This window comes from Haemorhous mexicanus, chromosome 10 (genome assembly GCF_027477595.1).
Source record: "Haemorhous mexicanus isolate bHaeMex1 chromosome 10, bHaeMex1.pri, whole genome shotgun sequence".
In the NCBI taxonomy this organism is placed as follows: Eukaryota; Metazoa; Chordata; class Aves; order Passeriformes; family Fringillidae; genus Haemorhous; species Haemorhous mexicanus.
In genome coordinates, this window is record NC_082350.1 from 17,962,051 (window position 1) to 17,989,978 (window position 27,928).

At 45.3% G+C, this 27,928-nt stretch overlaps 1 protein-coding gene across 1 annotated transcript; it reads left to right on the forward strand.

Annotated features, from left to right (window-relative positions):
* Positions 1-27,722, forward strand: AP2M1 (adaptor related protein complex 2 subunit mu 1). Its single transcript, XM_059855650.1, has 11 exons — positions 1-81; positions 10,487-10,599; positions 15,981-16,246; positions 17,643-17,725; positions 21,814-21,949; positions 22,046-22,187; positions 24,471-24,590; positions 25,105-25,240; positions 25,948-26,045; positions 26,178-26,289; positions 26,599-27,722. Exons 2-11 carry the CDS (start codon positions 10,526-10,528, stop codon positions 26,731-26,733), a joined length of 1,302 nt encoding a protein of 433 aa, XP_059711633.1. The 5' UTR covers positions 1-81; positions 10,487-10,525; the 3' UTR covers positions 26,734-27,722.
* The last annotated feature ends 206 nt before the right edge of the window (positions 27,723-27,928 follow it).

A 27,928-nucleotide genomic window follows, 5' to 3' on the forward strand; every position in this document is an offset into this window, starting at 1 on the left:
GGGGGGGGCGCGGGGCGAGGGGGGGCGGCGCCGCCATCTTGGGCGCGGGGCGGCGAGCGGCGGCGGTGGTGGCAGTGGCAGGTGAGGCGCTCTGCTCCCCGCCTGGCTGGACGGCCCCAGTCCCTCCTCCGGGCCGCTTCCTGCGGTTGGGCTCGCTCTGCGGCCGCGCCCGGGCGGTGGCCGAGCTGCTGCGGGTGACGGCTCCCTGGGCGCTGGTTGGGGGTTGGGGTCTGCAGGCCCAGGGGCGGGGAGGTGGCTCCAGGGTGAGGTGTCCCCCGGCTGCCCTTGGGAGGGACGCGTGAGTGCCCCCGGAGCCGGGAGGGAGGGAGAGAAGCGAGGCCGCCGGGAGGGCTTTTCCTCAGCTTCCTCTGAGGGGGTGCTGAGAGACCCCATCATTCGTTCGCACTTTGCTCGTGGCTCAGAGGGGTTATTAACAGCTGTTAATTAGCTCTCTGGCTGGAATACCTGTGTGGTAGCCCTACGGTGCTGCGCCGGGGAGGGTGGGGACAGGGTCGGGTGTGTGTGGCACAGGAAGGCCGGCACAGATGCGTCAGGTCAGCCTGAGCAAAGGTTTTTTTCAATCGGATCGGGCTGGAACTTCACCGAAAATTATTTGTCTGTACTGCTGATCCAAACTTGAATTAGCTGGGTCATGGCTTGCACTCTGCTTCCTCCCCGGAAAACCTGCTGAGGCAGAACGCAGCGCTGCTGATGCCGAACTGCTTATTCTGAGGCTTAACGCAGACTCGTATCCAACGGCTCCTCTGGATGCATTTCCACATCCATTTTTCCCAGGATTAGGTTTTTGGATTCTGTAAAACTGCAGGAAGCACAGCCTGTGTTTATCAGCCAGTGCAGTTGACTTCTCTCCCCCCTGGGAAATGACTTGCTTTTGGTCTAGTGTTCTCTCCATAAGCTGTGTGAGCGCACGATCTGTTTTCTGCTTGCTTTAGTATGACAAAGCTGCTATCAAGTTTTAGCCTCAGGCTGCCAAAATCTGAGCCTGGAACTTGCCCAGATAGGTGAGTCTGGACGGCTTCTGTGGCTTGGAAGTCTCAGTATTGCAGGCTTCTAACTGTACATGGGCTCATGGTAGTGTTTGGTTGGGCAACATTTACTTGCAGCAGAGCTGTAGCTATTGTTTTTTCCCATAGTAAAAGCTCTGTGTGTCCCTGTGAGTTTTGCTTGGAGGGACAATCTCAAATCTGAAGAGATGCTGCCAAACTGTCTACTTCCATATTTTTCCTGTCAGAAGGGAGGCATCACTCCTCTTCTGTAGAAAATGCCATGTTACTGACATCTAGTGACAAAGATACCTGGTGTTCTTTGGGCTGCAGAGTGGCCATGTTCCAGGGAGAGCATTGGGGTGTCTTTGAAGGGTATCATGGCCAGCTGCTTCCTCCTCCCAAAAGAGCCCAGTCCTGGCTTTTGGAGAATTGACTCTTGAGGCTGTGAAGGGTTACATCTTGAGTTCTTTGAAAAACAGGGCATTCTTGTTTTCTTGTTTGATAGAATCTCTTTTTTTTTTTTTTTTTTTTTTTTTTTTTTAGCAGCAACAGTTTCCAAACATAACAGGCTTTATAAAAAAAAACTTCCTGTAACCCTAGTTAAACTTTTCTTGCCTCATTTCTGCATCAAAAAAGGCAAAGTCAAGTCTGTCTTTTGCAGCTCAATGTCTTGCACTGGTTTTCTAAGCTTATTCTACTGAAGACCATTAGAGTATTTAAAGGCTGTTCCTGGGGCCAACTGGAGGATGGCCTGTGGTGCCAAAATATAATTGGTTTGTGAGACAGAGTCTGCTTCTCTCCTTTAGTGAGTGACCTACTGAGTCAAAAGTTACTGGCAAGTCATGTATTATTTTGATCTTGGCAGGAGGTCGGCAGCTCAGCTAAAAGCTTGTAGGCAGAGGCACAGAACGTGAAATGCAGTTATGTGCTCTCCAGTAAGAGTAGTGAGAGAAAAGCTGACACATCAGGGCACCTAGACCATTAGAGGTCTGTAGAATACAAGCTCGTACTCAAACTCCACTCTGCGCCTCTAACCTCTTCTGTTAGAAGATGCATAGGAAGCAAATCACTGTTCAGGTTTCTAGCTCAAGAGTGAAAAGCAAGTAGTTCAAACTGACTTTCAAAATGCTTTGGTAGAATGGGTAGAAGTAGAAAAAGGCATTGGGGCTGTTCACATCAGGTTGGGCTCAAAATATTGCTGAGAGGTGTGTTAAATGCTGTGTCTGTAATGTTTCCCTGTGTCAGTATTTATCTCTTGTTACTCTTCAGACTGGCTGCGTGCAGTATGGCATGCAGAAGTGGGCTTTAGGAGGAGAGCCTGGTAAGAGAACAACATGCTTCTCTTCCTGCCCACTGGTTATGAGGATTTATGGGATTGTGTTTAAAATAGGAACAGTTTCTCTGAAACTGATGGGTTTAGCTCAGGAGCTCTTTAGCTCAGGGTATGCCCCTTAAGTAAATTATGCAGCCTCTCTTCCCCAGGATGAAGTGATTGCAGTTACTCTTGTTTAAAACCAAGTGCAGCCCATGGCCTCCTGGAAAGTGGCTAATGCAGCCAACTAAGCAAAGCTTAGGTGCTCAGATTAGCTGGTGGGGTAATGGCATTGTTTTGAGCCTTAAGTCTTGGGTTGATAATGGCTAGTGCTAGCTAAATGAATGGGTTTTCTCAACAACTTCAGTTTGACAGAGCAGCCTGACTAATCCCTCTCCTGCTTCAACTACTGTCGCTTGTCCAAGATCATACTGCTTTCTGGAATGCAGAAATGGCTGCAGTTGGTGATTTGCCTTCAATACCTCTCCTGATTTCTTCCTGGATGAAAACTCAGCAGCTAATGTACCTTGAACTGCTTAGTTAGATAAGCTCATTAATGCACAGAAGTCTTACTTACTGTTAAGTCAGAACCCAAACTGTCTTTTAATAGACTACTAAAGGGGTTGGTTGCTTTACACCAGCTTATTAACTGACTTGTGATTGCTGTTTCCTGGATGTGCTCTGTAGATTACAGAAATCAGCATTCCTGTTTGCATTTAGGCTAAGTGATGTCTGTGCTGTAGGAAACTTTCAGCCCCTTAATGGGAGTGACAAAGTCCAAGTAGCTGGGTCTTGGGCTCACTACTGATCAACTTGTGTTTATTTGTACCCTGTACTGGATGGTACAGGATGAAGCTCATGGCCTGTCTCACAGTGGGGTTGTGGCCAAAAGGGCTCTGCAGGTTAGCAGCAGTCCTGACATCTCATCCAGCCTTGGTCAATGGCTGGCTGAAGGCTTTATTTTCCCCACCGGTAGTGCCAGACTCTTTTCTGAACAGGTATCTCTATGGTTAAGAGTATCACCCACGCAGCAGGCTTGGGAAAATACAGCCAATCCCAAAGTTGCCTCCTAAAATGAGTGGAGAGATGTGCTCACTGGTGATGCTACTGGTGCTCATCAAATCCAGGCACAGCTAGGGCAATAATGTGAAACTGTAGTTATATTGTTACAGGCAGCCTAAGAACTGCTGCAGTCACATTGCTCCTGAGCAGTTATTCTTGAGCTGCTGTGTCACCACTGCACCTCTGAAGAGAGGGCACAGAGGATTTGCCAAGTAGATGCCATGAGAGCAAAGAGGCCTGGCTCAAGAGTTCCTCAACTTTGGCCTACACTGAAGATAGAGAAGCTGGCGCAGAAGGATACAAACAACTGTATTTGTCTATTTCCTTAGGCAGAAATACCAATATACACCAACAATTTATGGTGACTCTGGTACAATTGGGCTGTAGGCACATTACATTGCTAGTGACACATTTCTTTCAGACAGTTCCTAATTCTTTTGGAGCTAGAACAAGTACTTCTTGCCTTGCATGTGAAACTGGAGTTACTGCAGCCATGTTCCTTTTACCACTGAAGAAAACTGACTAAAAATTCACTGTTTTTCCTAAGCAACAAATTCGAGCAGATCAGCTTGTTTGTTTGTTTTACTTGTGCAAATACAGCTACGAAAGGTTTTCGGTGTAAGCTGAAGCTACCACTGTCTGCTGGTGCAGGGAATGGTTAATGGTCTGTGTGGTGTTATGTGAAAGACCTCAGGTAATGGGACAAAGGTATTGGAGAAAATCACTCATTTGAATATCTGTGTATCTGGGATTTAGGCTACAATTCAGCTTAGTCTTTCATAGGCTAATGAAAAAATGACTGATACTGCAGTTGTGTCTTACTGCTGATGTCATGCTTTGGCTTCTCAGAGAAACCATGGAGGGATGCACTGAACAGAAACTTCAGCGTTGGTACTGTGTGCAGTGGTGGTTCTGAAAGAGTTGCTGCAGATAAGCAGCTGCAGAGGGAGTGAACTGTCCTGGTTAGTTGATTCCTTATGTGTGCCTTGTTTACTTTAAGAAAGCTCCATGCTGCATGTTGTTAATTTTTCTGCAGCTATTATAAATCAGAGTTGATGAAGAGGAAATGGAAGAGGAAGGCTGGACTCTCACATGCTGCAGGAGGGAGCAGCTGTATCTCCACTTGATAAATGCAGGATTATTGCCTCATCTCACTAGGTAGCTCCCAGTCCAGCCACTTGTTGCACCCCACAATATGTGAAACTGACAGTCCAGCAGCAGGATCCTGCTACCTGAGCTTGTGCTCCTGACTTCACCCATGCATTTCAAGTGGGTGGCACACTGAAAGGATGAAGTCTGACTTTTAGAGAGCAACCTGGTTTTAGACTTAATAAACAGAGCATTTTCCATCTCTGATAGAATCGGTGGACAAAGGCAGTTTTTTCAGATACTGTGCTTTATTGTGTTTCTATCTTTTGCTGGACTCTTTTAGTTATGGTCTGCAGCTTACCTGCTGCAGACTGACTTTGGGGGCTTCCAGCATCTCCTAGTTGGTTGAGAGAGGGATGCTTATTGCACATCCCCTGCCCAGTGGGAGCACTGAGACATGATTTGAGGCAAGTATGTGTGATTCTTAGGAAAGTGTATGTAACCATGTCAGTCACTGTAGGCCCAGCTAATCCTGCTGCTTTTCTCTTATGTAACTACTGAAATGCATTAAAATCTTTTTCCCAGCCTGTGTTATACATGATTTTTTTGGTTTGGTGGGGTTTTTTGTTGTTGTTGTTGTTGTTGTTTTTTTTCCCCAGTTGGTGTCTTAATGCTGTAACTTTGCCACAATTGCTCTAAAGGTATATTTTAATGCTCTCATCTTCGCTTGAGTAAAAAGGCATTCTGAAAAGTCATTTCCCTGTAATCTTAACTCCTGGTGGGTTTATAAGCATGTTTATAAGTGTGGTCTGTCTGTGATGTTCTTTACTCTCCTTTTCTGTTTATGGGTTGAAATGAAAGTGTATAGGAATGTGAGCACTTGGCAGGAGGGTAGGAAGCCTACTGGCCTTAGGTATTTGTAGGAGCTGCATTCAGATGTTACATCTACCCTAGTAGCTGCTTGATGAATGCAGAGTGTATTGGGAGAGGGCTGTTGTTCCTAAATTAAGGTGATTAGTCACCAACTGGTGTGAATTCAGCATACATGTGGATTATCCCTGCACCTTAACTAGAATAAATCCATCCACACTGTAAGTAGAAAACAGGGCTGTAGCTACCAGTGTGGAGCAGGTTGCCATATGTTCAAGCTAGTGAAACAGAAGGAGTGAAGCTGCAAAGCCCTGAAAATGCAGCTGATGGATCATTAACCCAAACGTTTCAGCTAGAGTCATCTTGGTTTCCAGGCACTTCGTGGTAAACAGTTGAAGAAATGGTGGGCTTTGCTCTTAAGCTGTGTCTGACAGTGAGATATTAGGCTGAGAAAACCCAGAAGGAGTGTAGAGCAAGCTCCCTAGGAAAGGCTGACTGGAGAGGAGCAGAATGAGTCATTGAAAGCTGATTGAGCAATGCTTTCTGAGTCATGTTGCTAATGCACAAGAAGCAGATGAACCCATCTCCAGTGCTGGAGTTTTTATTCTGAGGCCTTCTGATTCCAGCAGCCATGAGTCACACTGAATGTCAGTCTCAAATTAATTTCAACTCTGTTCCCTGCAGTTCTTAACCACTGCAAGCACTAGGATCTTTAACTTCCACAGCTGATCTGTGAAGAAAACTATTAATTATTTTTAAATATGTGGAAGATTGTGCTATGTCTGAACTGTACCACTAAAATCCTCATTCTAGTTAGAATGTAACCTTGAAATACTTGAAAGGAGTATCTGTGAAACTTGAAGCACAAAGGAGGATCAAAACAAAGCAGGCTTATTTTCACTGCAGCGACTTCAAGGAGAGGCATTGTCATCTTGAAGAGCCATTCTTCTTGCTGAGCTTTAAGCAATTTTCTTTTGCATTCTGCCCTTTGTATAGCTTTCTGCTCTGTTCATCGATCTCTGGGCTACTTACTCCACTCTTGAGTTTCCAGCTGTGTGGACATGCTTCCATTAGCTGATGGAAGTAATTCTGTCTGGAGAGGGAGTGTAGTCACTCTGATCTTGTGTCTTGGAGGGATGGAATGCAAGTTGTGAACAGAAGACTGGAATGTTGTCCGTGTTTCCTGAACTCCCATCACGGACAAGCTTGGTGAAGGCTGACAGAGAGCAGCCCTGCACCAAACTGAACTTGCTGGAAGTTGTGCTGATGCTATTGTGCTGTCTATGCTTGTGATGCCTGGAACTCTTCAAGATGCTGAACTGCAGAAGTTGAGTAGATGAAGGGAGATCTGATTATAATTGTGTTAAATACCTTGCGTAGTTGAGATCTCCTTGTTCTCTGATGCTGTTAGAGGAGAGTGCAGCCAGAGATTTATCCTGCTTGTGTCCTTCAGCTACTCCTAAGAACTGATTGGTAGCTGGTACAGTTGGGTAGATCATCTAAAACCCTTTCCTTATAGTCACCATTTTTAGCCCATGTGATATTGTTGGTACCTGGAAACACTTTACCAATTGTCTGACACAAATCATTAGATAAATTGTACTTAAATGTGAATTTAGGTTTCATTTTTAGAGCTGTAGAATTGTGGGTTCTTTCAGACTTGAGGTGAACGCTAACTCATATGGAGGCATTCTGCTGCTACACGTGAAATAATGCTCGTGCATATCTCAGTATGGTTGGCTGCCCTTTTAAAACAAACTGTCAGAATGGTCCTGATCCTGTGGCCAAATCTGTAGTAGTAAGGAAAAGTAGAAGCTCAGGTGTTAACCAGGGCCTCACATATCACAGAGCAGCCCCTTTCTGACTTTGAGCAAGTTCATTATTGAGTTGTTTTGCCAGTGTAGTACAGCAAGCACACATCAGCTGGTTGGTGGCAGATATCTGCATGCTTCTGTTTTGTACCACAGAAGAATTTGCAATAAGAGCACTCCTGGTGAGTAGTCATGGGAGTGGGATGTGTGTAGATATGAGGGTATTCAGAGTAGTGAGGGCAAAGTGGATCCAAGTAGACCAAAGAGGTGCAGATGGGTCTACAGAATGGCACCCTAAATCCCAGATACCCAATTGTACAACGGTGCATGTAGGAGGCATGTGGAATTGCCAGAAAAGGCAATTTTGGCTTCACCTGTAGCTCTGAATATGAACCAATGCAGCTCTTAAACATGCCAATGAAGGTGGAACCAGGAGCTAACTGGGCAGTCTGTAGCTTGAACTCATCTCCTGGGATATTTTGTATAAGGAAGAAGCCTAGCATTTCATTGCATTGATGAAGAATTTTTGAAGACTAAAAGCCTTTGAGTCATAATCTATCTACCCTATCAAACATGCTTTTACTGTCATGTAAGATGAGGAAGCAGCTGACTCTGCTGCCTGGTACTGTGATACAATTAAAAATCCTGATTTTTTTGCCTGTAATTTCAGCAAAGCTTTTACAAATATGTTCTAAACTAACATGAGGAAGCATCACATCATTATTTCAGACAACATTTAAAGTTTGTAGACCTTTCTAAGAGAAAGCTTTTAATTTCCAATGCAAAGCTTCATCAGCAATCTTCTACATGTTTTAAAGTAATGCAGTAAATATTCAAATCAAGGCTTTTTCAAAATTGATTTGATTGTCATGCTGGCAAAGAGCTTTGTCTTGTTTATGCTGCATGTCTGATCCTGTTGCTTATCAAAGCAGACATTTCCTTTATACTAAAAATAGTGAAACAAATAACTTAAGCAGCATTAAATCCCAGAGGGAGATTATTTTTTTTTTAAGACTAGGATGTGCTTTCTAGGATTCTTCTGGAAAGGGTTTGTAGGATTCTTATGATCCAGCTTTGACCAGTTGCATAAGCTTCCAGGAAGCTGCTCTATACAATGCAAGTCTTAAAAAGAATGCAAGAACTCTTCATCTTTGATTGGAATAGTCCATATCTGAATGTGGAAGCCAGCACTGTAGAATTCTGAATATACATGCTTGTTTCTTATCTAGAGTGAAAAAACTAGTAAATAGGAAAGAATTTTCTGGAGTGGGTAATAAGTTGCTTTCACTGTTATAATGTTTCTCATTTTTTTCATTGTTTGACCAGTGTGAATGACCTTGCAAATGTTTCAGCTTGTGCCTGTCTTGTTGGGCAGCTGTGTTCAATTCTCCATGTTTTGGATTTCAGCACTGCACGTTACCTCCCTGTGGCCTTTTCATGCCTGTTAGGGCTGTGTGTTCTTTGTGTAAATAGTTGTGAATTTGTGGTACAGCTACTTCCTTTAGTCTGAGAAATTTGGGTTGTTTGGTTGTCCAGTGGGATTGTCTTCTGCTGTGAGGATGCTGACATTGCTGCCCCTGCAGTTTGTAGCCTTGGTCACGAAAGAGTGCCACAAAAGGCTTTTCCCACTCGTAACTACTTGGGGATCTTGGAGCTGCCTATGTCTTAATAGATTTGGTTACAGAGACTTAGAAGTAAATGAAATACTTGTATCCCAAAGTTATAAAGTGTTACAGTTGGGAATGGAAGAAAAACATATTTGGAAAGCTCTTCTGTGCCAATTGGAGTCTCAGACATGAAAGTATGTTGGTGACAGCAGCACAAGAAGCCACTGAAAAGTGGCAGGAGGCAGCCCATTAGTAGCCAGGGATACTTGACCAGAATAAAAGCCAGAAAGCTTACTCCTGAGCTTTGGGAAAACCGCTTGTGTCTTTCTATTTCGCCTTAACTGAGTTTTGCGCTCTTTTTTTTCTATTAATAAGCAGAAGCACCCATCTGGAAGCTGAAGATCTGTAGCAGAGAAGTTTGAGTAGTGTTATGCTTTGAGGACTCACTAGATGTAGCTAAAAATGTTAGTGTAAAGGCTTAGGAAATTTAAAGTTTCTTTTTTGTCTTACTGAAATTAAAAGTAGTGGCTGCACTGTAAACTGTGGTTTAGCACAGAACTCACATCTGCAGTACTTCCTTCAGATGGGCAGTTGCTGTAGTTTATTTGGTGTAACTTCTAGAGAATACATTAGTTTTGATAATCCAGAAGTCCTTTAGTCCCTCTGATGTGTGCATTGTTTTCTTATTCTTTTTTCCCTGACATTTGAAGTGATCCAAGGCTGGGTCACTTCAACTTTGTCATTGCAGTGTTCCTGAGCAGACACGTATCGGTTCAGTGTCAGCGTCTGTCTCTAGGCTGGCCTCTCCCTATCCTTTTCACCCAGCCCGTACTAATGGGTGTAGGCTAACCCACCCAAAGAGCAGTGTGGAGATGGTTGTTATCTAATGCTCTGCAGTGCCCAAGCTAAGCAGTGCCTGTGGGATCACCCCAAGGCCTGCCCTGTCAGGGTTGCAGTTCTCTTCTTGGGACTAAGCCAACCAAGCAATTGCTGCTTGTGGGTGTTATGACTTTGACCTAAATGAATAGGAGTGCATAAGACTCCAGGAATGGAATCTGGTGAAGTAGCTGTATATTTTAAAAAGTCTTCTCTGTCAATAATATCTATGTCTTTGGAGAGAGCTTTGTAGCTTTCTCCAAAGCAATCTTCCTTTGAAGAAAGACAAAATGAGCAGTTTAGGAGGGTAACTTCTAGGGGACTATCTCCCTGTTCAAATGGGTCACAATTGTGACCACTCCAGTGGTACCTTCTAGCCAAATGGCTCCCAGTTTGAATTCTGAAGTGTGACTTGATATGGCTGCTAGGGATTATCAAAGGCTCTTACTCTGATGTGTAAAAACTATGTAAAAATGGTAATGAACGGAGATGTACTTGCTGCGAGGAACCCCGGGTCATGTGGTGATAGATTTGGTGACATGTCAGACATTTGTGTGAACTGCATGTAAAAAGACTTAGGAATTGTGTCTGATTTGTATCTCAGTCTTTAGGGAGATAGATACTTTATAGTAGAAGTAAGGGGTCTTTGATTTTCTTGTAGTTCCAGGCCTGTGTTTTTTCTCACATTCAAGAGGTATGTTTTGGATACTTGTCCTTGAGGCTTAATCTGTCTGTGCTGGTTTTTGGAATGAGAAGTAAGGCAGCTTCTATTTCATTGCCAACTTTAAGCTTTAGTCCTGTCAACAAATTGTTTCTGTACAGCCTACTTAAATATGCTCTTTTCTGCTTCAGGTATTAAGCAACATGGGAAGTGAAGACTAAAGTTCCATCATGATCGGAGGCTTGTTCATCTATAATCACAAAGGAGAGGTTTTAATCTCTCGTGTCTACCGGGATGACATCGGGTAAGTGCTTCTGTTGCATCCCCAGTTTTTGCATTTTTGTTTCATTTTGGTGCAGTAAACAACCCAGAGCTGCTTTGTTCTGCATTAGCTGTGCATGCATGTGAGACTGCAACTCAACTTGCTGCTCTAGGCTTAGCTTAGAATAAAGAAGTTTAAGGCCTGGGCACCTACAGTGAAGGATGGCCTGCAGCTAAACCTCGGACTTTATTTTGGATGGTGGGGATCTGGCCATTATTCCAAATGCTTCAGCAGCTTGGACTGCCACAGCTTGGACTGCCACTGTGGGAGCCTACCTCACTGTAATTGCTAAAACTTTACAGGAGCAGTAATGTGAGAGCTGTCTGCCACACACTATAGCCAGGGTTCTGAATTAGTTTTAGGCACTGATGTTTAACATCAAGTACAGGCATACAGGAGACTGTGGTCTTGGAAAGTTTTATCTGCAAGCAGTCTCATGACTGTACTGCTACAGCTGGCTTTCTGTCCCCCAGCTTTGTATGGCAGCCTAGTGTGAAAAGCTAACATTCATTGGGTAACTAAAGTTGTGGGAAGCCTTGAAAACCTTCAGTAGATTGTAGGTGTCTTGTTGCACTTCCCTGAAGTGTTATGATGCTCACTTAGACTTCATCTATGCAACCCTTAGGCTGCTGGTTTCCAGAAGGCATCTTTCTAAAAATGTGGTGTCGTGTAGGCAGTGGATAGTGCTGTAGGGAACCATAAGTGATGGTGCTGCTTGGGCTGAAAACCTTAAATTCAAGGGGTTTGTTCACAACAGTACTCTTTCTAGTGGGTTTTCATTGGTGTCAGGCATTATGTGAAAGTTAGTAATTAAGTTGGCAGAGTTAAGACAGAGCTATCAGAGGCAGAGCTGTGGTAGGTGCTAATTCAAAGTTTGGTGAGAGAGAGCCTTCAGGCCAATTTAGGAAAAAGTAGTTTGTACCAGGTTTCCACAATGACTAGTGGTAGGATGTGCTGCGAAATAACTTGTTGCCATAAATTACAAAAAACAGTCAAGCCAGTCTGCCTTCAGACTGCTCTGGTCTGAAGAGTATGTCCCTTCTGGTTATGGATTGTCTAGTGGAGGTTAAAAGTTGAGGTAGAACTAGTAGCTAGTCAAGGCTTGTACTGTTTCATTCAGGGAGTAGTCAACACAGTGTCTGTAATGAGGCTTCACCTAATGAGCTTTTAAGTCTCTTGGCTTGTTCTAGGTCAGCTAAGGTGAAGTAGCTGTTCTAAGGCTGACTGAGTTATTCCAGGACTTCCATACATAGCTGAGCCAAGGAAGCATTGTATTTCTCAAGCAGAAAGCCAGTGGCTGTGATGCTTTGTCTCTTTTCTACTGTACAAACTCTTATCAGTCTTCAATACTTGTTAGCTGAAGCTCTTCAGAGCAACTCATATGACAGGACTGACTTCGTAAAGCTGGTATCACAGTGGCTGAGCCAAGCCAGTCTGGATTATAGGTAACTTTGGTGAATATTTCAGGTGGGGGCTAGGGACACTTTCACTGCAGTTTCTGGCAAAAATATTTTGTTGTTTGCAAACTTGAAACACGTACAAGATTGCTCTCAAACTGATGTTTATTCAAGAAGGCCTTTTGATTTAAATGGCATTATGGATGTGGAGATGCAAACTGGGGAGCAAAGTAGGTATTTTTAATATGCTCTTCTACTGCTTTTTATCTTGGCTCATTTCTCTTACAGAGTGAGCGTCTTGTATTCAGTACGTGATAAAATACTTCCTGCTGGCTGGCCAGACAAAGCTAGAAAATGGGATTTCCTTCCTGATCCTATCTTAACTTTTTCATTTGGCAGAGTGCCAAAATATTCCAGTGTTTTCTCTAGTACTTGAGGAGTTGGTGTTCCTTTCAGTGAAATCATCCGTTCAGTTCTTGTGAAAGTGTCAGTCTTGTGACTTAGATGGAGCTGGTGTTGGCTGTTGACAGAACTTGCTCCCAAGGTGCTGGATTTTTTCTCAAACAGGCCTTCAGTTTTTGGATTTTTTTAAAACATGTAGCCTTACACAAAAAGTTTTTATGAAATGGTTATGTCTCGTGTAATCAAGAAACTGAGAGTCTTTCCATTTCCTAGTCTGAACATTAGCTTTAATGCCAAATCTATTTAAAATTTTTAATATCCTAACCCTCAGTGGGAGGTAAGGAAAGGAATAGCTATGATACTGTAGCTTGTACTCAACTTTATAGGAATTCTGTCTCTAACCAAACAGCTGAGTGATGGACTTCTGGTGTACCATACAGTTCTTAGATCCTAAGAAGTAGTTCTGAAGTGCTGAGGGCTGAACCCGCGCTGCATGTTGGGAGGTAGTTGAATAGGAAAAGAGCATAACTGCTTCATGCTCCCTGTCTTCGTGAGTGATTGACCCATAGGACTCCTTAGTCTTGGCCGTTGCCTTTAGCATTCTGAAGCCTCAGTTTCTGAGCTGGGAGATAAAGGTCATCTGTGGTTATGAGAACACCTCCCCTTGCAGTTTAAGGGCCTTAAAAAGCATATAGCTCAGATATAATGACCAAAGTGACAAACAATGAGGATATCCTTCTTATGACTTTGTTAAATGCAGAAGTACCACAAAACTTGAACTTTCTTTGCTTGCAACTTAGAATGGCTTTGGTGCATGTAGCGCATCTGTCCATACAGCAGCTAGCTGCATGTATAAGCAGCCTTATTAAAAAAAAAAAAAAAAGGCAAAACAACATGCATATAATTCAGGATACCATGGAGGGTTCTGCTGTAATTTTTGAGTGCCATGTTCTTCAGTGACTTAGTCGTTGGGGAACCTACCTGCATTTAAGAATGCAGCTCTGTAATAAAACTTCAGCTATTTGAAACTGAGCAGCTTACATGACAAACTGCATGCACTTTAAATGTAATAGATATTTGGTTTCTGAGCTTCTAATACATCACGTCAGCTTCGTGGCTCTTGATCCTTAAGGAAAAAGTGCAAGCTGGATAGAGCAGTGTCTGAATCTGCAGGATGTGCCCTATCTCTCCAGATGTGCTCCAGCTCTATCAAACTTGCTGTATTTCCTGTTGGCTGGACCAAATCAGAAAGCATCGACCCAAACACCTTCAAATGAGAAGTACTGTCACAGAAATTCCCACCCAGACTTGTAGCCCTGTCCTGAGGCAGACTGGGAAGAAGATACTTGATACTCTGCGGTCCCCAGGTGATGCCTCTGATTGAGGCTTTGGAGTTTTTCCAAACTTGTGTGCAGGCCACACCAAGGCCTTCTACCGATATTAGCAGAGCAGACTGGGTATCACTGTTGTGAAACAGGTGCAGTTCACCTGGACTAAATGCCCAGTTATCCCTAAAGTTCAGCCAAACACAAATCTGTCCATGCTGACAGCCTGACCATGGCATGTCAGTGTTGTATCTTGTGAGGGCTTCATTGCTGCTGTAGCTTGTTACTGTCCATCCAATACTACCTTGGCCTTTTGTGCCAAGGAGCTGGGGGAGGGGGTGCTGTTTGGTCTCTTCTTATCTCTTTGGATTCATTGTGCCTTGTGTGTGTGTTTCTAACCCTTTCTCTTGTTGCTGTCACTCCTCCTTTCTCCGCTGGCGCCATTTCTGTCCATCCCATCTCATTGGCTGCTGTAGCAATAGGTAAGAGACGCGTGGTAGGCCATGACTGGCACTGCACAGTGGGCACCTGGTGTGCTAGCAAAGCCTCCCTGACCTGAGGCTTCTCCTCTAGTGTGCACCAGTCTGGTGACTGGTTCTGGTGCTACTTTTAGCGGGTTAGAACTTGAGGCTGGGAGGGCTAATGCTCCAGAACAAGCTGAACTTTCCTTGCAAGGCCTACTGGAGGGGAGGATTTGGGCTTTTAGAGATTATTTTATAGTAGATTAAATTACTTTCTTATGGAAAAATTAAAGTAGAAATGAAATATTAATTTAACTCGAGCTTGCAAACTTTCTGGAGCAATAAAACCTGGGAAGTATTCAAATGCCAGAATTTTGCTTATGGGGGAGCGTGTTTACTGATGAAACTTCTACATATGTCCCCCGACCTTCAAGGAGCAAACACCTGCTGTGGTAGCATATGTTCCTTGGAATATCCTTTGTTTTCTAACTTGGAGCTGTGTGTTGGATTGTTGACAACCCTCAGTGCCTACAAGCATTTGTATGCCTGTATCCTTGCTTGCAAGGATGATTTTACTGTCTGCTCTCAAATGTGTTTCTGCATAATCAGTACCATGGCCTTGATGCTGCAGTCAAACTCCCTGTTCTACAGAGTGTCTGAGAGTATGAGTAATAAAGCACGACTAAATAAGTCTTGGCTTTGTGTGTAGACTGTTGCTTTAAGTTTTGGTCTTGTCATATAAAGCACTTGGGCTTCCTTCCTGTATTGTCAGGATTGGTGGAGTTAATTAGGGAAGTTTATTCTGACTTGTAGTTACAGGATAAGGAGACCATTGTGCAAGAGCTGGCATCCAGAATGTCACTTGGACTCTTTGGGTAACAAGGAGGGCTTTTTCCCTTGTTGCTGGTGTATCGACAGTTTGGATCAAAGAGGGCAGCACCTATGGGCAGCTTGTACAGCAGTTTTTCAGCACTGGGGCAGAACCCTTGACTGTAAATGGTCCTGGACCATACAGCACTACTGACATGTTGCACTGTGGGGACTCTGAGTCTGGATGCAAGACACCTGTTCTGAAACAGAGCAGTCTTGAGGTGCCATGTAACTGGAAATCAAAGGGTGATTCTAATCCTCCTGCTGCTTTGAGCCTGACATCCAAGGTGTGTAGGGTATGGAGGAGAGCTGGGTCTGAGAACTAAAGCTCCCTTCTGGAGTGTACCTGGGCACTGACATCTCTTGGGTGGCCCGGGCAAATTTTGCTGTTTTTTCCTTGGTTGTATGTCTGGGAGCAACTGCCATTGACACATATCTTGGGAGACTACAGCTTGCTTTGGGGCGAGAGTGTGAAGGCCTGGGCATGCAGAATAGACAATAATTAGGTGTTTGGTCAAAATTGGACTCTCTGAGCCATACGTTGTTAATGTGTTTGTTTCCAGCTATGACAATCAATTGGGAGTGCTGTCAAAATTAATTGAAGGGAAGGTTTCTTTGCCATTTTACTCCAGATGGAGGTTTGCTTCTCCTTCTGACTACAGTTACACTGTAGTCCAAAGCTCCCTAGAGACCAGTAGCTCTCTCTCTCTCCTTGAACTTGTGCAGAATTTAGTGTCTAACTCTGCTCAGAGCCTTCACTTGCCATCTTAGAGACATCCCCAGGCACCCTCCCTAGGTGAGCTTGGTGTGTGTAGTTCAGTGTCTGACCGTAATGGCAGAAGCAGAGCTGTGCAGCCAGCTGGTGTCACATTCGCTGTGCTGACTTGTCTTTGGTGGTGCTTTCGTAGGCGCAATGCCGTGGACGCCTTCCGCGTCAATGTCATCCATGCACGGCAGCAGGTGCGCTCGCCCGTCACCAACATCGCCCGCACAAGTTTCTTCCATGTCAAGCGCTCCAACATCTGGCTGGCTGCTGTCACCAAGCAGAATGTCAATGCTGCCATGGTATTCGAGTTTCTTTACAAGATGTGTGACGTGATGACTGCCTACTTCGGGAAGATCAGTGAGGAGAACATAAAGAACAACTTCGTGCTGATCTATGAGCTGCTGGATGGTGAGATGTTTCCCTTATATACTGTGGCCTATTGCACTTGGTCATTCTGAAATCTTTAGCTTAGTATGATGTAGTAATAATCCTTGAAGTATTTTTAACATGTGTGGCAGAGTTCAAAATTACTTGTTCGGCTTTCTAATGCCACCTGTACTGCAAATGTGAATGTCCAAGTCCATAGCCTTGTGCAGATTTCCTTCCCTGAAATGTTGGGAGCTGTGAACTTGTACGACTGAGACAGCTGGTACTGGAGCTCAGCTTCTGAGGGGATCCTGTGTAGATGTCAGGCTTTCCTTACTCCAAGGTATATCAAGAGGACTGTCAGTAGCACCTCTAAGGCCAGCTGGTGCCCAGGTGGCTCCAGCAGTGGATGGAAAAGCAGCCACCCCAGGATTGAGTTGATTGCCCCCAGAAAGTTGCCTTTTGGGCTCAATTCTGAACAGAAGAAAGTCAATAAAACAATGTGCTCTGTCCTAGCCCTACCTCTCCCACTGATAAAGCTACAAATTTCGCCACAGATTAATAATAGTGTCCCTTCAGCTGCTTGTGATATCAGCCTGCTTGTGTAGGTTGCCCTTGAGCTGCCCCTGTTTCACATATCATGAAGACTTTGTTTTAGTTATGTTTCAATTTGTTTTCCAGACAACACACCATACCTGTGTGTCCTGGGATTCTTAGCCAAGGATCACAGTGACTGATGTTTTCCCTGTTTCCTCAGGGCAGACCAAGAGACTGCCTGTTCTCTGCTTTGGTCAGTCACTGCTGCCTCCTTGCAGGCACAGTGAGATCAAACCTGCCAGTTTGGTGTTGCTCAGTATCATGTTAGTGGTCTTCTTTCCCCTCTAAATCTTTTGTGGGTTGTTCCCTTTCTCTTTCAGGGGAGTAGGTGTGTACTGTTCCCCGTGTGTAGTTAACATCGGTTTCCCTCCTACACTCATCCTGCAGTGCCACTACTCAGCTGTTGGTTTAGGTTTTGGTTTCATTACATCTTCATAAGACCAAAACTTGAAAAAGAAAAGCTGCAAAGATAAAATTGCTGTGGTGTTTTTAAAACTCTCTATTGTCCCTTGGATGTTTTTGGAAAAACTCCTCAGTGTGCCCTGTGCAGATAGCTAGGTTAGTTGATATTTAGTCCTGAGGTCTGGTTGTGTTTAAAAACTGGCAAATTCATCACTTACACAGCTTTCCATCACCCCTAGTCTCTGAAGTATTGCTCTGGGAGCTCAGTGTAGCAAGAATGATCCTTTTCCCTTGGTAAGGAATGCTACAGCAACTTACCCAGAAATTCAATGTGTAAGCAGTATCTGTGCACTGATTGCCTCTCTCCATATAGTAGCTGTTAGCCTAGTTGATGTGTTTATTCCTTATAGCTCTAAACTAACCTTTTACCCTTCTGTAGAAATCCTGGACTTTGGCTATCCTCAGAACTCTGAAACAGGGGCCCTGAAGACTTTCATCACTCAGCAAGGCATCAAGAGTCAGGTAATCAGAGGAATTTGGTGTACAGCACTGATCTGCTGGTTAATTTTTGCTAAACCTGTTCGAGAGAGTATGGTCTTAATTACCATCTAACCATTTGACCCCTATGGAAGGAAGGTGCCTGAACAGGTTGAGAACACCCTGGCAGGGGTGTATCTCAGTGGCACCTCGTTCTAGGTGTCCCTGCACTATGCTACCTCATGTTCCCTGGCACATGATAAGATGCAGGAGGAAGAGCCCAGAGCTAGGATAAAGTCAGTCCCTTGCATATAAATATGGTTGCTGGCTTCAGGCTCTGCTCTGTGTCAGCTTCTAAGAGAATAAACAAATCTACCTGCTGAACCAGAAGTAGCTTTTTTGCATGTGAATCTCACTGAGCAAGTCTGTTCTCCAGCAGAGCTGTCAGGATTTCATGCCTGCCTTATAATGAAGTATTCTTCAGCCTTGTGAATCTTGCTGTGAAGTCAGGAAGCTCATGTTGCTCTGTCTCTGCCTGTAACATCCTTTCAGGTCAGCGTCAGTACAGCCTGAGCTTTCTTAGGTTAGAGATGAGAATCTCTGCCCTTGCAACAAAGTTTACATAGAGTTAGAAGATAAAGGATGTGTTGGGAAAAAGATGGTTAATTGGACTGGTTTGGAGAATGTGTTTAAACTAGTTCTAATCCTACTCTAAGTACAGCCCTCAAAACTAGGCTTCCAGTCTCATAAGCTCATGCTTAACCTCTGAATTCAAAGGAAACTCATAGTCTGTTTCTCATGTCCCCAAGGAATCTTGTCCACCTTGTCCATCTGACACAGCTGTGCAAGTCAATAATAAGGACTTAGCCTTAAAGTTATTCCTCTCCTCTGCACAGCAATGAGTCAGGAAAAAAAAGCTGGGAGTCCATAGTGAGTGTCCATAGTCTGTGGAAGAGTAAAGCTTCAGCCTCAGCCACAAACAGAAGCAAAGGGCTAAACAAGAGCCTGCATAGTGACTGTTCATGTTTAGGTTAGCAGAGGTCAGTGTCTGGAGGCTCTGTTTCAACTCAGTTCATCAGCACTGATTTCCTGAGAATTCCTTTTTAAACTTTTAATCTAGTAGTAAGACTAACTGCATTTCAAGAGGGGGTGAGAGAGAGAAGCTGCCCCTGAGCAACGTATTTCCCGCTAGAACAGCAAACTGTTTTGCAACATGGCCAGATGTGAATGCATCCGGTCTCGGTCCCCATCACGAGTCCTAGTGTGAATCTCTGGCCTTCTGCAGTCTGACAGTTTGGGCAGTCAGCATTGAAGATAGCTGAATCAGCTCCTGTTCCTAGGAAAACTCAAAACTAACCACCCTTCACACTTCCTTCCCTTTTGCTCTTTTTTTTTTGCTTTTGTTGGTTTTAACAAACTTTTGTGCTTGTTTGTGTGCGAACCACTGTCGCAACATCATGCTTAATTCAACAGCAGGTTTAGTCCTTTCCTTACAGAGAGAAGTATGGCTTTCAGCTTTACACAAGTAAGCAGTTCTCCTGTTCAGTATTGGAATTTTGTGCAGCCCAGTTCAAAAACCAGAATTAATCTATTGCAGGCACATGATGGCAAGGGCACCAGTTGAAACAGTACCTGCCATGTTTCCTTATCTGCTCTCTACTCTAGTACTTCTAGCCTTCAGCTCCTCATTGACTTAGAGCCAGTTCACACAGGTACCCAGGACCAAAATCTGGGTCTGAATCATCTGGCCTATCATCTGTGTTTCCTGTCTTCATGTAGTTTCTGGTGATGCTTTCCTTGGGCTTGTGTCCTGAGGAATTTAAGGAGCAAAATCTACTTATGGCAGACTTTCCAAACTCAACTTTTTGACTTTATTCTCAGTGAAAGATTGGAGGTGTACTGAATTGCAGTGCTCTGAGTGCCCTCCTTGTATGGCTACAGTGATCTTTCCAGTGCAGGTGATCTTGAAATGCAAGATCTATTTTATTCTTTTTGAAAACATGTCTGAAACTGCTGCACTGCTTGCCAAGGAAAATAGCTGTGTGCTCTGGGAATGAAGTGATGTGCCACACAGGTTTTTAAAGGTCTTGGTATGCAACGTAGTTTTACTTCTAGTCCCTATACTTGAAGTAGCCCACTACTCAGATGGCAGGACGGCAGGCTGTGCTGTAGCAGAACTGATGAAGCAATTGGCTTGAATATCTTCCTCCAACAGAGGCTAAACCTTGCTCTTACAGCTTGAGGTAGCTGTGCTTCATGTGCTGTTCTCACTCTTAAGATGCTATCTGCATTTGTCCAGACTTTGCTAACTAGATGTACACTGAAATCTCATTCCCTTCCAAGTGATTTCTGGGCTTTTGAGTTGGTCAGCTCTTAGTTACAGTGTTTCCCCAAACCATATATATTCTTTAGTGCTAAAATGCTGTTGTTACTTTTTAAAGTGGGCAGAGGACCACCACCAGCTGGAAGATGCCAGGAAACATGCTGGTAGCTAGCTGTCTTTAACCTAGTCAGCATGCTGGCAACTCAGCATAAGGTAGGTATTCTTGGGCCATTTTAGCTGATTTGTCCAGCTCTGAGAAGCACCCACTCCTGAGAAATTCCAGACCCAGGTGTCTCCAGTGCCTCCCTTAGGGAATACTCATGCTGCTGGGTGGTCTCAACTTCAGCAGCTGCTTCCAGATCCATCCAGTCACTTTACAGAGTAAATGTCAAGTCAGGGTAGTGGTGCTGTTACAGGAGATGAGAATGTCATCACATGATCAATGTCCCTTTGGAAGACAGAGCACTGGGTATTAAATCTATGTATTCTTCTAAAACCTGAACAAAGCATTGAACAAGACAGTGGGGTTTTTTGGTGGGACAGACAAAAGAGGTACTCTGTGTACTGTACTGAGCACTTACCTAGGCAGTTCTCAGGGGAATATAAAACTCTGTCTCTTAGATGATGAGACAGTGCTTGTGATTGCTCAGGAACTGACCCTGTCTGTGGCAAGAGCATGTGTGAAGCTGAGATGTACTGCCACCCTGTGGGCCTTCTGCAGGGCTGCTGTGGGAGAACCCCTTTGTGTCCCTTGCAGTTGATGTGTGGAAGAGCAGAATTAACAAGGATATCACTTTATACAGGACCCAAAGTGCCTGTTATTTCCCATAGTCTGGGCATCTGTGACATGGTAGACATCCAGGATTTGCATTAGGAACGCCAGCACGAGTCTGTTCTGCAGAGAAACATCATTGGGAGTGGTATTTTGCCTGTCTCTCCCTCTGCTCCACCTTGCGTTTGGATTGTCAATAACAGGCCAAGTCTGAAAATTAATTTCACTGCTTGGAGTGCTGGGTTTCCTGCAGGGAGCTAAAGGTCAAACCCCCTCATCTTGTTTGTGCTAATTAGCTCCCTAATTAACAAAGAGCTGACCTGCTTTTTTCCTGTCCTCAGGTAGCCTTAAGCCTAACCTGCCTCTTTCTCCCTTCCTCCCTTCTCTTGCTATTGACCTGCTTGCCTGTTAACCCTGTCTACACTGCACTTGCTACTATACACCTACTTCTTGACTTTCTGCGTGTGACTGGACCCCACCTCTAGCATCAGGTAGGAAATCTCTCTGTGCCTCTCAGCACAGCCCTTGGTACTTTTCAGAGGCTTAGAGCCTGGGTACTGTTAGATGCCTTTCGGGTTTGTGTTGGCATGTAACTTTTATGACTGTAGTTATTCAGAAACAGGCCTTGGGGATTAGCTCTCCTGTGGCCCTGGGGTTTCATGTTGGATAAGGGTGTGAACTGCTACATCAATCCATGTTAAGCTTCTCTGCTTAATATGGATTGATGTGACAGTCTGAGATATGATTTGAATGCCGATGGTGGACCCTGTGCCTCCCTGCACTAAGAGGTAGCCTAATGGACTTGCTAGCAGAACAGAACAACATTCTCTGCTGTTGCTATGGCCAATTCTTGGTTAGGCATAGAATTTGATGTTCTGAGGAGGGAATCACCAAATCATGTGAGGTGTCACAGCACCCGTATCTAAGTGACAAAAACTTTTATGTGTAGTAAATGGTAAGTGTTTGCTCTTAGATTCAGAGCAAGGTTTCTTAGTATTTGAATTTATTTATGTCTAAGATGCCATTTCTTCTCTTCAGACCAAGGAAGAGCAGTCCCAGATCACCAGCCAGGTGACTGGACAGATTGGATGGAGACGTGAAGGAATCAAATACCGTCGCAACGAACTCTTTCTTGATGTGCTGGAGAGTGTGAATCTCTTAATGTCCCCACAGGGTAAGTAGGTGGTGTTGAGCTGGCATCCTTCTCCTGCTCAGGGTTTGTGAGTGGTGACTCTTATAAGTGTTCTGAACTGTGGTCTTCTCTAACCAGGTCAGGTTTTGAGTGCCCATGTCTCTGGCAGAGTGGTGATGAAGAGTTATCTGAGTGGAATGCCAGAATGCAAGTTTGGCATGAATGACAAGATTGTCATTGAAAAACAGGGCAAAGGGACTGCGGATGAAACGGGGAAAAGGTAAGAGATTTGGACCTCGTGACCACTTGCCACCAGGGACTCTGATGAAAGGGCAGCCCTTAATAGCTTTTCTGATCTGACAGACTAAAAGCTGGGTTTTTTCTTCTCTTCAGATGGTACTGCTATCTTAGGGTAGATCAGTTGTCATGCAAGCTACCATCCTGAGGGCCTCAATACAGAGGGCTTCTCTACAGCTCTTTAAGTATTAAGATTCAAACATAGTTTTAAGTGTAGAGTTCTTGCACCTGGAAACACTTCCCCAAGATGGATTTTCCTATAATCTTTATCTCCAGCAGTTTTGCTCAGTGTTCTTAATCATAAAAGCAGTAGCAGTGCTCCCAAGAAATAGTGAAAGAATCCCTCTGCCTGTTTTACCTGGACTGTTCCCACAACATAGAACAAAGACTGGGGAAGCCCCTCCTGCTTACAGGTGATAAGTGGTTGTGTGAGTAGGAGGCACATCCTTTCTGAGAGCCCAGCTACCCTCTCTCCCAGCTGCACCTCAGTCAGTACCCACCTTGAAGCTGAAAACAGCTCTTAACAGCTTCCCCAGCTTTCCTGCTTGGGGTGAAGAGATAAAAGCAACGGGACTGCCACTTTCGTCTCACTAACCATTTGCAACTCATCTGTATTTCTCTTGGTTGTCTTTTTTTTTTTTTTTTTGCTGACCCCCAGTGAATTGGGAAGGTAGATAATCTGCTTCAGCTTTGTGTGCACTCTGCTCTCCCTCTGTCTCTTGCTTTGTGTGACTTGTGCATGTAACTTGGATCTCAGACACTTTCCATGATGGTTCCTGTAAATGGAGCTGAGCTGCTATTTGCCTTTTCTCTCAGAACCAAGCCAAGAGCTATCGCTTCACTGTCACCTTTAAGCCATCTTCCCTGTGCCTGAATTGAGCTAGTGAAATTGCAGGATGAGCCTGAGATGGCTGATGGGCCCAGTGAGGATTTACTCTAGCGAAAATATCAACTGCACAGGCCTTGAAGAGTCAGTACACTGTCCCAAAGCTCCTGTGCCAACTGCCTTTGCCAGTAAATACGCTTTTTTTTGAGTTACAGCAGTAAGATGAACAGGGATTCTTGGTAGGTGGTTCTGTGGTTTTCCAGTGGGCATGTCCGGCTTGGAGACATTACTCTCCAGAAGCATTTTGTTATGAGGTGACCAAAAGGGACAGCTGCTATCAGTTGCTTTTTGGGATCTAGGTTGTGGCAAGGCCAGCCCTGAGTAATGTACCTGAGACCTGGAGCAATCCTAAGCAGAGCGATTTCTCAGCTGTTTTACAAAGAAATAGAAATCAGTTGACTAAGATTGGTTGTCATCTGGGCAGCAGATTAGGAAATACTAACTCCTCCTTTTGCACCACAAACCAGACCACTGGTGGTTGTGTAACTAGACAGCCAGTTAGCCTGGGATCTAGTCTGCTTCCCCTTGGTGTAGGTAGTGGTGGTTCCTAGGAGAGCTAAAGCTGCTGTCATTCTCAAACTAACTTGGCATATTGGCATGGTTGTCCTGTTGCTTCCAGCGATTGAGGCAGCCTCGATACCATAGTGATACACTGCTGCACCTTCTCTACACTGCTGCCTCTTCTGTTGCTCCTGCCTTCTGGTCCCTCTCAGTAGCTGAGGGGTTTTGGCTGGCCTAGGACCTGTATTTTCAGGAAGTAGTACCTGGCACAAGTTCAGTGCTGGAAGGTTAGGCTGGTGCACATACATGGACAGGTGGTAGCTCATCAGATTTTTAGGAGAGATACAGACTTGTATGTCACAATATCGTGGTTTCGGCAGTTTGGTTCAGAATCAAACCACCTGCTGGCAGTGTGGAAATGAAGAGCTGTGAAGAGATTTCTGAGCAGGAGGACTCTGAATCTGGCATTTCCTGGCTGTGTGGCAGTGGGATAGCTTTGTGGACAGGAAAGTGTTTTCTGTCCTTTGAACTGCGCTGTGGGAAGACTTGAGCTGGCAGAGTTGCCTTTGCAGTACTGAGTGCTGCTGACAGGCAGACCCATGACAGAAGGGTTCTCTTCTAAGCTCTCTCCTCTTTGGGGAGAGGAGGGAGAAAATTCTTTCAAACAAGCTTCCTGAAATAAGATTTTTGTGGTTGTGAAACAAGGAAAGTCTGAGCCAAGAGGCTTTTGTCCCCTAAATCTGTCCCTGCCTCCCCATTTCCTGGACACCTGCGATGGCAACATGCTCTGTAGAGTAGTTTCTGCCTGGACAGATTTTGACTGCACCAAGATACCAGAGCTGCAGCTTGTGCTTCTCTAACTGTGTTTTGTGTTTTTAGCGGCAAACAGTCAATTGCCATTGATGACTGCACTTTCCACCAGTGTGTGAGACTCAGCAAGTTTGATTCCGAGAGGAGCATCAGCTTCATTCCACCAGATGGAGAATTTGAGCTCATGAGGTACTGTGGGTGGAAGATGAACAGGCTGGTGTTGGCATCTGCTTGCTGCTACAGTAGTGTTGCTGCTCCCAGGCAGACTTGCAGTCCTTGAGTACTTAAGAAATACACACCACCCCCTTTTCAGAGTGGAATCTGTAGGGTGTCCCACAAATCCATCTGTTACAAATGTGGAAGCCCAGCTGTGTTTAGTTTTCTTTGCCATAACCATGGTGTTGGATTGGGTTTTCTTGCTTTTGAGATTCTTATATCTGTTGTTTTTAGTGTTTAACACTGGTGTCCTTGAACAAGGCTGTTGGCAGCAACCAGATACAAAACTTGAGACACAAGAAACCATTGCTGCCCTACAGCAGCACGGATCTTAACTGCTATTTCCTTCTGGCATGTTTCCCTTTCTGTCTGATGTTTCCAAGCTGTTTGGCGTATTTAGAGGCTATCTCTTTAGGAGGGTGATACAGTTTGAGGCGTAAGGGAGTTAACTCCTCCTCAGAGTTCACTGTAGCTTCTGTCCCTGCAGATACCGAACCACAAAGGACATTATCCTTCCCTTCCGTGTGATCCCACTGGTGCGGGAGGTGGGCCGGACCAAGCTGGAAGTGAAGGTGGTGATTAAATCAAATTTCAAACCTTCCTTGCTGGCCCAGAAGATAGAGGTAAGGGAAAAAAAACCAACTGTGGTATCTTGTGCCTGGAAGTCATGCTTCTAGTTTATGTCTGCTGCAGTAGAGTTGTCACAGATGAGTCTTCAGGCTTGAACAGGGCTAAAAAAGTGAACTGATTTATCTCTTACATGTGTGGTACTGCTGTTTTGTGGGAAGGAGGTGCTGTAGAGTAGGGAGGTGGAAGCTGTTTTCATTTGCACAGCTGCCTTGGCAGGGGCCTCATTCCATCCCTGCAGCAATTGTTCACTTAATTCCTCAGCCACTGTGAAAATTTCATGTTCTTCTATCTGCATGATCTGATGGTATGTCAGACAGGCAGCAGATTGTGAGCTGTAGGGGTAGCTTTGCAGCTTAGTCCCCATCTGGAAGGCTTAGTGCTGCAAGGCTGGGCTGTCCAGAGCCTGCTGCAATGCCTGGCATCCTTACTGAGCTCATCTTCCCAATATTTCCCAGGATTCCTGCAGCATGGCGATCTCTGCCCTGTTCCTTACCAACTTTGTGTATTATGGAACTGTGAATGTGTACTTCAGAGCAAGAAACTGGAGAGCTAGCCTAGGATGCCTTGTGATAGCTGATGTTCTCTGGGCCCTGAGCTGGGCGAGAGAAGGCCCAAGGGGTGCAGGACAGACTGTCTGAGACTGCCCAGAGTGCCCAGGCTGCAATCTCCTTGCCCCCGCTTACCAGACTGTGCCTTCCAGGTCCGGATCCCAACGCCCCTCAATACCAGTGGAGTGCAAGTCATCTGCATGAAAGGGAAGGCGAAGTACAAGGCCAGTGAGAATGCCATTGTCTGGAAGTAAGTGAGCTTCTTGGGGCTGGCCTGCAGTGGCAGGCCTCTGGGAGGCAGTGCTCCTGTCCGCCCTGAGATTATGTAGTGATGGGGAGCATCAACCCTGGCACTTTCTCACTTCTGAGCTTTCTCCAATAGGATAAAACGCATGGCTGGAATGAAGGAATCCCAGATCAGTGCGGAGATTGAACTGCTGCCCACCAACGACAAGAAGAAGTGGGCTCGGCCTCCCATCTCCATGAACTTTGAGGTGAGTACCTGTCTGCCTTTCAGGATGCACCCAACCTTGGAGAAGTTTTGTCAGTTCCTGTTGGGAGTTAGGCAGGTTTGAGCATCCCCTGTGACAAGCTGCCAGGTGAGGTCAGCAAGATGGTAAAGCTAATGGAAGAAAATTGCCCTTAGAGCCACAGGAGTCTGTGCATGCAGGGAGCAGGGAAGAGAACCGTGACTCTTGGTGTCCATTTCTAGATGCGTTGCCCCGGGGTCCTCTGGTGTTTGTGTACGGAGAGCATCTTACCCCCATTCCAATGCTCTCTGTTGCCTTTCCCTCTCTCAATAGGTCCCATTTGCACCCTCTGGGCTGAAGGTGCGCTACCTGAAAGTCTTTGAGCCAAAGCTGAACTACAGTGACCACGATGTGATAAAATGGGTGAGGTACATCGGCAGGAGTGGGATCTATGAGACCAGATGCTAGCCCCAGCAGGCTAGCAGGCTCCCTCTTCTCCAAGCCATGCTCTGCCTCTCCTCGGTCTTCAACTACATTCAGAGATGTCTGCCTGGCCCCTCGACGCAGATTGAAAGACCCTGTGGCTCACCCCGGGAGTGGACTCGCCTGCCTGTGTTCTGTTACCACCCACGCTGCAGATGAAGTTCAGAACCCAGTCGTGTGCAGGGGTGCAGTCAGCCTCCTGCTCCCCGTCCCAGGGTGGGCAAGGGCTAGTCTAACTCCCATCTTCTCGTGATCTTTCTAGGGAACGTCCACCATTAAACTCCTCTTCTGTTGGTGTCTCACTACTTGCATCATATCCTAGTATTTTTGAAGTTCTTGTGCATATGTACTCGTAGAATAGACCTAAACATAGACTGGACAAATCTGAGCTGAAGTTACCCTGGCTTCTGTACTAGCTATTGCTGTTGTGGTAGATGTTGCTGGCCAGTCTGAGATGTCTGGGGTGGTGAGTTTGTTGGGCTCCCACCACAGGAAGATAGGGGGCTCACCAGATCTCACCACCACCTTATTTCTTGCAAAGTTTTCAGTATAGAGTCCTGCTGTGGGAAGGTTTGTGACCAAAAAGGATGATGAGGGTTTAGGCTCTTGCTGGTGTGTATGTGGGTGGCACAGCATTTCAGGTCCTTGGAGCATTTACCCTTACCCACTGCTGGCTTGAGCCAGTCTGTCCTTTCCAAACAAATTGGAGACGTGGCCCCACTGTCCCAGGGAGTTTGGGCCAGGTGAACTCTGTCAGGATGTGAACAGGGTGATCTGTCCTTGGGGAATCTCAAATGCAGTTGGCAGTGAGAGCACCCTGACCCAGCCTGCCCTCTCCACTCTTCTACCAAATGCTTTTGGGCCATAGGAATGCTGCTGCAACCCACAATCCTGCTTCTGGTAGTGTGGTCTCCATTTTGTACACTTTGTGATTTGTCCAGCTCTGAATCTAATAAAGTATGTAGAATGGAGAAGGCTGCCTGTGCTGCTGTTTGGGACTGCTGCTGCAAGAGCCTGGGCTGTGCCCTGGGCCTGTGCCACAGTGTCTGGGGGCTTGCTTGTGCTGCTTCTCCAGCCCTGAGCTGCTTGGGGGTTAGTAGGTGAAAAGGACAAGCAATGCTTTTATTTCCAGCTGTGCCAGTGCTGCAGCTCCCTGGAGAAATGAGAATGCTCTGGGCTT

Coding starts and splice junctions, on each gene's coding strand:
- AP2M1 (XM_059855650.1), top strand. CDS start 10,526: ATGATCGGAGGCTTGTTCATCTATAATCACAAAGGAGAGGTTTTAATC. Junction 16,247..17,642: donor GATCTATGAGCTGCTGGATG/GTGAGATGTTTC, acceptor ACCCTTCTGTAG/AAATCCTGGACTTTGGCTAT. Junction 25,241..25,947: donor TGCTGGCCCAGAAGATAGAG/GTAAGGGAAAAA, acceptor TGTGCCTTCCAG/GTCCGGATCCCAACGCCCCT.